The sequence below is a fragment of the Gopherus evgoodei genome, chromosome 1 (genome assembly GCF_007399415.2).
Source record: "Gopherus evgoodei ecotype Sinaloan lineage chromosome 1, rGopEvg1_v1.p, whole genome shotgun sequence".
NCBI lineage: Eukaryota > Metazoa > Chordata > Testudines > Testudinidae > Gopherus > Gopherus evgoodei.
The window spans coordinates 184,232,450-184,246,023 of NC_044322.1; the positions used below are offsets into that span (position 1 = coordinate 184,232,450).

At 37.5% G+C, this 13,574-nt stretch overlaps 1 protein-coding gene across 9 annotated transcripts in view; it reads right to left on the minus strand.

Moving 5' to 3' along the window:
- GBE1 (1,4-alpha-glucan branching enzyme 1) overlaps positions 1–13,574 on the minus strand; it is a 301,814-nt gene that overhangs the window by 10,865 nt on the left and 277,375 nt on the right. For all 9 annotated transcript variants that reach the window (XM_030580312.1, XM_030580342.1, XM_030580369.1 and 6 more), the window contains one exon: positions 9,101–9,218. In XM_030580312.1, coding sequence (XP_030436172.1) covers positions 9,101–9,218 — 118 coding nt within the window. The remainder of the gene's footprint in view (positions 1–9,100; positions 9,219–13,574) is intronic.

A 13,574-nucleotide genomic window follows, 5' to 3' on the forward strand; every position in this document is an offset into this window, starting at 1 on the left:
AGAAGGCACTCAACCTCCTTTGTGACTGCCCCATCCTTATAACTTTGTAATGTTCAAGTTGCTACTGGGTCCCAGGAAGATTCGCCAGAGGTGGCCACCAGAATGCATCCAGGAGCTACAACGAGACAGGATAAACACAAAACCTTTTCCTCCCAAAAGACAACAAAGATGAGATTTGCACAAGTGGTGGGGTTGCTTCTTGGCCTTAAGAACTGTATCAACCTGTCTCTGCTCAAAGTTTGTGGCTTTAAGCTGATGCTTGTGCATTTGGCCAAAATTTATGCAGATTTCAGGTGAGTTCAAGATTATCATGAGCACAGACCTTGATCTTGTCCCTCAAAGTTCTGTCTCCTTTCTTAAGCTATCAGATGGGTGTAATTTTTGTGGGTCCTCCTCCCCCTCTTTTATTCTCTGCAGGCATCCCAGAAGGCTCTTATTGGCCCACTCTCCTCCATTTACACACTGTCTCTGCGTTATTTCACCCACGTACATGGTTTCAACTACAATCTTTATCTCCAATCCTGACCTGTCCCTTCCTGCTAATAGCAAATCTGAGCCTGTCTTTGAATCTCCTCCTTTATGTTTCATCATCCATTGAAGTTAACAAGAGATAAAACTGAACTCCTGGTTTTCCGTCCCAATTCACTCTGCACACCACTCATTCTGTCATTGAACACCTACACCATCCTCCCTGTCACTCAAGCCCAAATCTTTGATGTCTCCCTTTCGTTTGCATTTTACAAAATCAAGCTGTGTCCAAATGTTGCTGCTTCTTTCTCCATGATATTTGTAAGATCCATCCTTTTCTTTCTATCCAAAAAGTTTTAGGACACATCCATGCCCTCATTACTTCCCCTGTGGATTACGGTAATCTCTAGCCTCCCAAACACCTGTATCATCTCTCCCTTCTTCACAGAAAACTGGCTGCTAAGACCATCTTCTTTGCCTGTTCTAATCACTTCACCCAATTCTGAATCATCCCACTGTATCCTCTTCTGATTCACTAGATCAATTTCCATCTTCCTGGTCTTCACCTTCAAGGTCCTTCATAACTCTGCTTCCCATTCTGTCAGCTCTTGTCTCATCACATTGGCCGTTCTGCATGTTTTGTCAGCTTCTCACATTACCTTCTCTGAACTAGTCCAGAAGCTGACTATCTTCTTCTCCTTCAAAATTCACCTCTGCCAGAAAGCCTATGCTGCAGAGGGTTTAGATCTCTGTCTGTAAGTCACATTTCAGAACAGAAAATGAATGTAGGAGGGCAGAATTGTATTAAGGAAAATATCTAATTGAAAGGACAATAATGAAATTGACTGGGACAAAGACATGCAGACTGGCCTGTGAAATACGGTCTTTGAAAGGTGGAGGATTGAGGATCATTGAGGATACGAAGACTCTCAGCAATGTGAGAGAAAGCAGAAAGTCATGTTTGGACTTGCCTACATTGGGACATTCAGGAAAATTAATCCAAATTAATGTTTAAAGTAAATTACTTAAACCATGCTAAACCCCTCTGTGGATGCTCTTATTTAGAACTGAAGTGGCCTTAATTCGGTTTAGCTTAATTCAGTGAATTAAGGTACTTTCACTGAATTGAACTAAACCAAATTAAGATCCCTTTAATTCTGAATAAGAGCACTCACACAAGTGTTTAAATGAGGTTTCATTAATCTATTTGAAAAGTACATTTGGATTAATTTGCCCGAGTGTTTCCATGTAGGCAAGCCTAAAATCACAGATGAGCATACAAGATATATGGGGATGCTAGGCTTTTTATATTAACAAAAAATTGTAATTTTTATATATTTGATTTTTAGCTTCAGAAACATTTGTATGTTACTTCTCTTTTTGGACTATAAGCTCTTTAGGACTATTTATTTGTACATATTTTTATAGTATCTAGGACAATGCAACCCCAATACTGGCCACTAGTGTAATACAGACATTAAACATTTAGTATAATTGTTAAGCAGATTTGCATCTGGTTTCACGAGGTTCCATAAGCATGTTTCGTTGATGCAAATGATCTCAACACCACCACATATTGGGTAGAGGAACACACACGCAGATATTCTGTTTTTGTTGGTCATATGTTATTCCCTAGGTTTGTTACTTTCATAATCTGGATGACATTAAGAAACAAAAGCTTAGCATAGCCAATATATAGGAAAACTTCTTAAATGCCCCCTCACATTGGGTTTACATTACTGTCCTTCTACTTAAAGGGTAAGATATCACAGATGACAGTTGGCACCACCAAAGCAATCTGCATGAAAATCCTTTCAGATATTCAGTTGCTTAGGGACAAACTTGAGTAAATGGCAATAGTTACAATGCTTTGTGCAAAATAAGCAACTACATTGAATGGAATCTGGGAACAAACCCTGACACATAGTATTCCCCAAATATAGAAAACCAGAAGTTCTTCTAAAACTTGTAAGCACCCACTCAGCACTTTTTGATCACTCGGGCTAGCTTCACCATTAGGTAACTATTTGTTAACAGGAATGCTAACATCTGCCAATACCTCCAACACCAAACAAAATTGGCTGGAGTTGCAATGAAACCAGCCTACAACCAGGGGCTAGCTTTTTTGCCACCCCAAGCACAGCAGGCAGGCCGCCTTTGGCAGCTTGCCTGCGGGAAGTCCACCAGTCCCGTGCCTTTGGCGTTCTTGCCACCGAATCCACGGGACTGGCGGATCTCCTGGAGAAACGCTGCTGAAGACAGCCTGACTGCTGCCCTCACAGCGACTGGCAGGGCGCCCCCCTGCAGCTTGCCACCCCAGGCATGCGCTTGAAGAGCTGGTGCCTGGAGTTGCCACTGACTACAACTCATTCTGATGGCTCAAAATCCAATCTCAGAAGTTATTTCATGCTGATTTTTGCGCTGGACGTAGTAATGACTAGAATTCACAGGTAGATATTATTGTGTCAGGTACTATAGGCAGCTACTGTGTACTGCAGCTGGTGGATGCAGAAGAATGACAGCAGTGTATGTGCAAACTTTTCCTTAATTAAAATAAAGATTTTACTTGGAAATCATCTCATGTCTCTCTCTATATTTTTTTAAATGGGCATTGATGTTACAGTGAGAATATAATAAGCCAATAATTAAGATATTGGATAGTTTTGCTGTGTGTTATGTGTTAAGTCAAATATATTTAAAATTACATTTTGTTACATGTTTGGCTTCAATAATAGGTACTCTGTAAGAGTAAGAAGCTACATTTAAAGTAAAGTGAAGTTTTCAATGCCTTTTTTTAAAAAAAACAAAATTACAGGTATAAGGCACGAATATGCAGAAAATCATTTTTCAGAATGGTCTCAGTCTCAAGGTCAGAAGGGATCATTATGGTCATCTAGTCTGATCTCCTGCACAATGCAGGCCAACAATCTCACCCACCCACTCCTGTAACAAACCCCAAACCTTTGTCTGAGTTATTGAAATCCTCAAATTGTGGTTTAAAGACCTCAAGGTGCAGAGAATCCTCCAGCAAGTGACTCATGCCCCATGCTGCAGAGGATGGCGAAAAACCTCCAGCGCCTCTGCCAATCTGCCCTGGAGGAAAATTCCTTCTCGACCCCAAATATGGCAATCAGTTAAACCCTGAGCATGTGGGCAAGCCTCACCAGCCAGCACCCAGGAAAGAATTCTCTGTAGTAACTCAGATCCCACCCCATCTAACATCCCATCACAGATCATTGGGCATATTTACCTGCTAATAATCAAAGATAGCCTAATTTTTGCAATTAATTTATCCCATCATACCATCCCCTCCATAAACTTAGCAAGCTTAGTCTTGAAAGCAGATGTGTCTTTTGCCCCCACTACTCCCCTTGGAAGATTGTTCCAGAACTTCACTCCTCTAATGGTTAGAAACCTTCATCTAAGTTCAAGACTAAACTTCCTAGTGTCCAGCTTATATCCATTTGTTCTTGTGTCCACATTGGTTCTAAGCTTAAATAATTCCTCTCCCTCCCTGATATTTATCCCTCTGATTTATTTATAAAGGGCAATCATCTCTCCCCTCAGCCTTCTTTTGGTTAGGCTAAACAAGCCAAGCTCTTTGAGTCTCCTTTCATAAGACAGGTTTTCCATTCCTTGGATCATCCTAGTAGCCCTTCTCTGTACCTGTTCCAGTTTGAATTCATCCTTCTTAAACAGTTATGTAAAGCAACTGCAGCTGTTGTATAGACTATCACAAGATTTCTCTTCTGTTTTCTCTTGTGCTATTTTTCTATAATTTTGTTTACAGAAGAAAGGGGAAACAAGGAATGAGGTGGAACTAAAGACAATATCATACACTAATGCAGTCTACTGGAAAACTACCAGGTGTATTAGAAGCCATTCCATTGTATGTTTTCTTTGCTTTAGAAATCAAATAATCTAAGAACATGTATGAATAGAAACTAAGCAGCTTTAATCATCAGGTACACAATAGGAGGTAAAAATATCAAAAGAGCTGGCTGATATTAAAGGCCTAACCTTTATTTTATCCCCTTCTCTTTTAGAGACAGTTAATTTTCTAACTACAAAGCTTATTCTACATAATCGTTATGGTATAAAAAAATCCAGTCAGCTAAAGACTACATTAGGCCCTTAAAAATCAATGCACAAATCTTTGTCATGAAAGTTATGCAAATGACTATTTTCAAAGATAAGGGTCACAAAGTGCTTTAGATCATTTCACTCTACGAGAACGCTTTAAGTCTATCAACTGTCAAAAGGAATGCAGAAAATTGAATTCTAGCACTGAATATTATATGTTAGAGCCGAAGTGAAAAGTGACAATAACGATTTTTCTTAATACAATGATTCACAGTTGGTTCTATTTAATTTAGGACACTCTCAAAGTAACCCCAAATTATAATTATATATATTATTTGGGGTTACTTTGAAAGTGTCCCTAAATTAAATAGAACTGATTGTGAATTGTTATATTATTTTAATATTATATATCGGAAATAGACTATATAAATAAGTGCATAAGGAAAATTGAATAATTCCCTATCTTAAAAAAGGTGATTTTTTTCAAGCTAATTCAACACAACTAAAGCAAAAGGAAAGATAAGTTTAAATTTTACTGATAGGTTTTTCAGTTTGGTGGCTTAACTGAAAAATCTGATTTTTGTTTGTTTGCTTTGGGTTGAACTACAACTGATTTTTTTAGAAACAGAAATGTTTTGTTCAATCTGAAATAAATTTCTTATTTTTTTTTATTTTCATTTTTGGGTGTTTTCTTTACTCTTCGAATTTTTTAAAACAAATATCATTAAACTTCAGAATGAAAAGTTTCAAATTAAAATGTAAAAATATTTCCCTTTGAAAACGTAACCCTCCCACACCACATTTCAATTTTTTTAAATCTCTTTTTCTTTTTATTAGACTGAAATTATTTATCAAATTTGACTTGAAGTAATAAATAGCTTTGATTGACAGAAAAATGTATTTTTAGACAAAAACTATTCACCAATTTTTTTTCTCCAGCTCTATACCTGAGAAAGTAGAAACCAGATGTAAGATGTTGTCACTTATGAGCAAGCACTGTAATTAGCGCCCCACTCCTCATCAAATTTTAAAAGGAAATGGTGAACCAACATAATTTACCTAAACATTCAAAAGGCTTCAACAAAGTCTCTCACAGAAGGTTATTAAGGAAAGTTGTCATGGTACGAGGAATAAAGTATTGTCTCATATAGGAACTAGCTAGTAGTAACAGTAGTAATAAAAGGTCACTTTTCATCATGGCAAAAGGTTACCAGTGAGATGCCATCCACACTCCACTGTAGGATCAGTGGTATTTAATGTATTTTTTTAATGATTGGGAAATAGGAGTGAGCAATGAGATGGTAAAATTTGCAAATGAGAGTATTTAGACAGATCAACAATGGAAAAGCATTGAGTTATTTTTTCTGTTTTGAAGCTCTTAATGGTTTTCAAACCTGCTCCCTGTGACCTTTACAAACAGGTATCTGGATTCACATACCATCATCCCACTTGTAGTCAAAGTTTACTCGTATGAGTCCTACACTTCGGAACTTAATCTTCATCCTCTCTCTCCCTTCCACGTGTGTTACTTTCTTCCTGCTCATTTTCTAACATCACTTTGAAGATTTCCTTCATTCAATAATATTTTTAGAATAATTATGCTCTATATATCATCTTTCGTTCAAAATTAACCCTCCATATTTATTTGAGCTTAAATTTACAGGAACAGTCTTATTATACTGTATATATTTTTATTCTCTTATATAGTGCTTTCACAGGTGGCTTTATTTAAACAAAGCCTTTCAGATGCAATCTTAACTATGGTGCAGATTGTGTGCCACCATAATATTGTTTACTATTTATTATTGTAGTGGAGAAGAATTCAAACTTTTGAAATGAGGAACCCATAGCCCTTATGCATCTTCTTGAGAAGACAAGATGATTTACCCAACAGGAAAAAGTAACAATTGAAAATGTCAACACCAAGTGGAGAAGGTAGCCGTACAACTTTCATTAATTTCAATGAGAGTTCTACGGTGAAATAAGTCAGCTTTGAAAATATTAACTAATTTGTAACAATGCCCCCCCCCAAGATGACTGTTGATACAAAGATTGGGATCTAAATTGGTATTTATATAGGCTTTATTTTAAAATAAGGATTGAAAGCTCCAGCAACCAAACTGGTTCAACTATTTTAAGTACTAATATTTTGCCTTGTTTTTTTCTGTCCCTTTCCTAAACTTGGCTTCCTTTTACTGGCACTTTACCTCCAACTGGTGGCTTTTTACAAGGTTGCCAAAATTGCTCTGTGAATTGAATTGCTGGGGGATATAAAAAAGTGAGGTGACTGACACTCTTGGGATTCTGATATTGATGTGCCATTGCCATGCCACAATTTCTTCTCAAAGAAAATATTAACTGCTTTTGATGTCTTACATGCTTTTCTTCCACATGCTCTTATTATGTCCCATCTTTCCATTTCATGTCTGGACACGTCTGCTTTGCATTTGTCATATTCTTCATATAAGAATTTCAAAATGGTATTTACATTCCAAGTTGAGGTTAACAATTGTAAGTAAGTGTTTTATAAACAAGTTAGTAGCAGAGAGTTAATGTTCACAAATGGTTACGGCAGTGGGTTGGGAGTAGAGGTCTGGAAGCTAGAATTCCTGGAGCCCTGTGTTGTTAAGGAACATTGAGAAATTACAACTTCCTGGTGTCTCAGTTTCCCTATCAGTAAAATCAATAGAAATACTTACCTGCGCCATAAGGGCACATTAAATAAATGTTGATAAAAGTCTTCACGAACCTCTGAGGAAAGACATGATGAAGTGAAAAGAACTTTTCCACAATGAAAATGGCTGAGAAACACATAATTCTCACAAAAACAATGAAACATTCTTCACTGTCAATTTACAAAATTACTTTAGTGCTCAAAAAACAGGTGATGGGGGCAGCCCTGGGAACCAAAGTCCTCCATTTAACCTCAGAAGAGGTACGGCACAGCAGAAATAGTACAGGCATTCACATGATACAGTGTAATCTACTACACTATGATATTATTTGTGGGGGAGGGATAGCTCAGTGGTTTGGGCATTGGCCTCCTAAACCCAGGGTTGTGAGTTCAATCCTTGAGGGGGCCATTTAGGGATCTAGGGCAAAAATCTGTCTAGGAATTGGTCCTTCTTTGAGAAGTGGGTTGGACTAGATGACCTCCTGAGATCCCTCCAAGCCCTGATATTCTATGATTATGATATAAGTCTAGTACAGAGATATAGTACAAACTTCCTCATGCTGACAAATCAATGTGGCTGTCTTGAACCACATGGCTCCCTTCCAAGGGTGAGTGTAATAATATCCATGCCTTTTCAAATCTTAGTTTCTACTAAGACTGAACAAGAGTGCCACCTGTGTTTGTAGTTTTTTGTAATGTAGATACTTATCCAGTAGAAACTTGGCTAAGACAACCAAGTCACTTCACATATGCCACTCAAGAGGAGACAATGGTTATACAATATATTGTATCCACAGTCAGGCATCATTAGTAGATGGAACAAAAAATCTCAGAATGGAAAAATGGTAAAATTGATTTTATATATATATATATATATATATATATATATAAAAAGCACAATAAATATTCTGCTTTGGTGAAAGGCAGCTTCTGACAGAAGAATTATACAAGTTTTTGCCCAAAGAAATTATTACATATACCCGACCCTATCTGTGGCAGTGTGTGGAACCCTTATTTCAGCCTAGAGCTGGAGCCCCCTCAAGTCATTTTGTGGGAATGTATGATGTCCATTCTACCTTACATAGTTTTTTTCTGCCAGCTAAGGAAGTAGAAGCCTCTTGCAAACACATGATTTGCCCAGATCCAAATTTGTGGAGGGTAGTGGTGGTTGGGAAGTGGCAATGCAAAAATGAGAGTTTCTCCCCAGCTCTAATCACAAAGTAAGCATGCAAGGTTACTCATACATGAAAATGAAGCAAATGAATATGGTGATTATCACAGTGATAACTCAAATGCACATTAAAATAGTTTCATGCATCTTTCTCTGCAAATAATATTTGAATATAGCAATAATTTTGTCCTAGGGAGGTGCAAGCAAATTTAAGTGGAATGTCAAATTGAAAATCAAAACAAATCATACCCATCACCAGTGGCTTTTAATTTAATCTATTACTTTCATGCAAACACTGATTTTGGAAGACTTCAATATCCTCCCTCAAAAAAACACCAACAGACAAACAAAGGGTATGGCTACACTTGAAATTTCTTTGAAGTGTGAGTGTAGTTGGAGTGCCAGCGCTGGGAGAGAGCTCTCTCAGCGCTGCATGTAAACCACATCCCTTACGGGTGTAGATTGCTGTGCTCCCAGCGCTGCAGCACTGATTACACTGAGGCTTTACAGCACTGTATCTTGCAGCGCTCAGGGGGGTGTTTTTTCACACCCCTGAGTGCGAAAGTTGCAGCACTGTAAAGTGCCAGTGTAGCCATGGGCAAAATTTCAATATATCTACAGTTGTTTGTTGTTGACTCCAAATATGTCAAAATTGCTTGAGAAATAAGTTACATAATTAAAACAGAAAGAAAACTTTTACTTACCAAAAGAGAATTAGATCGAAAATTATGTGAATATTGTTCAGTGAAGTATTCTGTATTGTGGTCCAGTCTCTGATGTCCTCCATATTCTGGTGCATCAGAATCCAGTGCAATTTTATACTTAAAACAATTCATTAAGGAACTATCACTGTTAAATGCAGAAAAATGCTGTATGGCAATGCACATCAATATATTCCAACATTTAAAACAAAAAACATGAAACCATTCAAGAAGAGGAAGAGAGTTGAGGGGGATGGAGAAGAGATACTTAGTCAACTACAGAAACTCCACACTTGTATCTTAGTGTTTTCTTATACACTAAGTTATAGAATTTCTTTTTTCCTACTTACTGAAATGTCCATCTTATGACAGATTCTTAGGAAAGACAAAATGTGATCTGCTGTCTTTTGCAATTTCCTGTGAGACATTATATATTTTTAAATGCTTTAGTTTAGGCAGATATCTATGATTAACTACACCAATCATTCAATAGAACAATGAACAAAATGTGAATTGGATTAAAACCAGTATTTCTTAAAGTACCTTGACAGTGATAAATAGCCAAATATCATAGGCTATTGTGATTTAGTGGTATATTGTCAACTTTAAACTGGGTTCAGTGTGTCTTGGATCAGGTGAGTTCATCTGATAGTGATGAAAATATATAGTTTTAGTCTAAATAAACTGATACAAAGTTAACTAATACAATTCTGACCAGAGGCACAGAACAGAAACCTATTTGTTTTTATTTGGGGGACAAATAAATTTATTGTTAACTGAAAACACTTTTTTAAAACAGTGTGTGTCTGTCCACAATTGTACAAATCCAAGGATATAATTTATGACCACGATGTAATTGTCACACTTGTTGGAGTAATTCACAACCATGAGTGCCAGCCTCAGGGCAGACTGTCAAAAAGCAGGGCAGAAACTCCAAACTGGTTGTATGTTCTATAATTAGATTTCATCCATCTGGTTAAAAAGAAAAGTGAACTGACACACCATAACAGACTTACCATGGAATTACACACAGTCCCCTTGGGCACTCCAGTCTGTCTATCTTGCCACTCGGGAAAGCTGAACTCAGTGAAAGTTGGTTGTCATACACTAAAGATCAGAAAACATTCAGGTTGCTTCCAGTCCTAAAAGAATTACCCCTGACCAATTTGTACCTCAGATATCATACCAAAGACAATGCTTGTAGCCAATACTATAGCAAACTAACTAAGGATTGATTAACTAGAAAAAAGAATGAAAGACTTATTTAAAGGTTAAAACAGGCAACATATATCCACAAATGAGTTATAGTCCATGGTTCCAGAAGGTGGCAGTTGTAACCTGTCAGGAAAGAATGTCTTTTAGGGCTAACCCAGGTTGATCCTGGGGATCTCTGCTTTATTTCCCAGCTCCAGCCCTCTGAGAATCCAAACATCAAAAGAGGGATAAAAAAATTTCTTATTTCCCTGTTTTATTTTCTTCTTCTTCCAGCATTCAAGATGAAGGGATTTGCTTTTTGCACATAGCACCCTTACAGCTGTGAGAAGGCCATTAACCAAGTCTTTGTAATGTGATGTTTCACAATGGTTTGTTCAGTTTTTCTTGATAAGTTGGGGAGACCACTCCTCCTGCCAGGGTTCACAAGATCAGAACAGGCACTTTTACAATTATAAAGTAAAACTTACATATTACCTTACATTTTGTGTGATTTGTGTATGTGTGTGTGTATTGTGATGGGGCAAGGCCAGATGGCTACAGTAAAGTACTGAGGAACAGGTATGTTAGCCCCAGGCTAAACAAATCCCTAGGACCGTGGCAACCAAATGGCAGTTGCTCCAGGTTAAACAAGGCACTTGGGGCCAATTAAGATCTTTCTAGAAGGCAGAGGAGATAGCTACATTGATTAGAACACCTGCAGCCAATCAAGGCAGGTTAATCAGAGCACCTGGGTTTAAAAAGGAGCTCATTCCAGTCAGGCGGGGAGGAGCCAGAGGAGAGGAAGCGTGTGTGAGGCGCTAGGAGCAAGAGGCACAAGGAGCTGAGACTGAGAGGGTGTGCTACTAGAGGACTGAGGAATTATCAGACAATCAAGCATTATCAGACACCAGGAGGAAGGTCCTGTGGTGAGGATAAAGAAGGTGTTTGGAGGAGGCCATGGGGAAAGTAGCCCAGGGAGTTGTAGCTGTCATGCAGCTGTTACAGCAGGCACTACAGACAGCTGCGATCCACAGGGCCCTGGGCTGGAACCCAGAGTAGAGGGCAGGCCCAGGTTCCCCCCAAACCTCCCAACTCCTGATCAGACACAGGAGGAGTTGACCCAGACTGTGGGGAAGATCACAGAGGTGAGCAAATCCGCCAATAAGTGCAGGACCCATCAAGGTAGAAGATGAACTTTGTCACAATATATATCTCATAATTTAATATAATCTGGGGTCACATTTAGTCAAATGCCTTAATTGTAATCATATGGTTGTTGCACACACTACTGGACAGAGTTTAGGTTCTTGAAGGGTGAGGGTGGGGGTGGTTAATTGTATATTTCAATAACTTACCATGTTTGGATTTCTTTTAGCGGTAACTTTAATTTTTAATTTCCAGAATTCGTAAAGTTTCATTTTAGGATAACTAACATCCCTGTAATATTTTTGGCCCTTAAGTTACAGAGGCATACTTTCAGTCTTAGCTGAACTGTACTATTTTTTGGTCTTGGAGTACACACAGCAGATAGGAACATGTCTGAAACAGTGTTTTGTAATCCACCCACTTAATTTTGAACCATAGAAGAATCTTGTTTCAATGGAGGCCTACATTAATAGGATTACAGCAGAGTAAAGCCACACTCTTTCATTCAATAGCTCTTAAACTGCTCTAAGGCATCTGTGTTTGCTCAGCCTTTCAGTAAAGTGCCTGCTCAAAGTCAAAGGATTTTGATGTTAGGAGAATTGCTATCATTTATATCTTTCTGCACTACTCTCTTTATACCAGTTGATGAAGCTTAGAAATTTTCTTCAAAGTTACAATCCACTCAATTTAAGCGCCTAGTAACAAGAAAGACAGTGCTTAAAAAGTGACAATAGAAAAAGCAGACAAATCTAAAAGTAAATGAAATGTTATTTTGAGATATTTCAATCATTCAGTCCATGTGATTACAGTGATTTCTTTGGAAAGAAGAATGATCTTTAGCAGAAAGTCTTTAAAATGTCAAAAGCAATTAAGCTTTTAATTAGAGACACCAATGACCTCCATGAACAGTATTTTCTGTGGGGAAGGCAATCACTGGAGTAAGCCAGAGATTGCTAAACCATTGTGTGTTTTCTAGAAGGTTTAGCCGGCTAATACAGAGAACATTGGCTATCAGAGCATGCCCTAACAAAATCTTTTATTTTTTTGGAATGTTAGCTAAATGGTACTTTATTGCCAGCTTCGATCCACAAAGCCTTAGGTTACAACTGTACACTTGCACAAATATATATGCCCCTTTATTTTATAAATATGTCCATATTACCCCTTGTTTGTTGTCATGAACCACATAAATAACCATAAACTACAACTTTTAGTGGCTCTCCCTGGTACCTTTCCAAGCCTAGCCTCGGCAAAGGCTGCTGATATGCCACTGTATATTTTATGAACATCGCAGGGGAATGTCTCCCTCAAGCATTTCACTCTTTGCTTTTGTGATCTACAGTATACATTATATTTAATAATTTATTGATCTTGTTGAAAGATTTGACATCTTTAATGATTCCTTTAAAACTATTAACAGCAAATGTAATCTTCATGGCTATGTTACCATTAAAACAAATTATCCCATGTTCTTAATTGAGGGTATGAAAATATCTCCAGCAAAGCTTTTACATATCTAGTAAACACCACTCTCTCTCCTCATCCCATAACAAACATCCATACAATTATTCACGTTCTCATTAATATGGTTCAAATGTGTTTTAAAATCCTAGCAAATTATACATTTCTTTAGGAACATGTATAGCTTGGTAAACTCATGATTCTCATTCCACTTTAGACCTCAGGGAGAGCTGGATGAGCATCCAAATTTGTGAATGCTGCCTTCATTAAAACTTTCAATGACTGCTATACCTTTTAATTAAGTGTGCAACAGAAATATTTGCTTTTGCATTGTAGTCTCTTTTGTTTCAGCTACAAAGTGTTGGGAATCCTAACTTGTCTCCAGACTATGAAATAAAGCCTGATTTCTGTTCAGTTGGATGCCTTGACTGTAAATGTCTTAAAACAAATACAACTGAGAAAAGCAGCAAAACCAGTGAACCCTTGTATACAGAGAGCTTGAATGGAAAGGCTGTTATTATCTACCATGTTAATTACTGAATTACTATGCTTTTATGATGTTTTGAAATACATATTTTAACGCAAATAATTAAATTTAATCTTATGCATGCTTAATGACACAAGAAACACCACTAAGTAAATACAAATCATGTAAAATAGCATAATTTGTATTTTA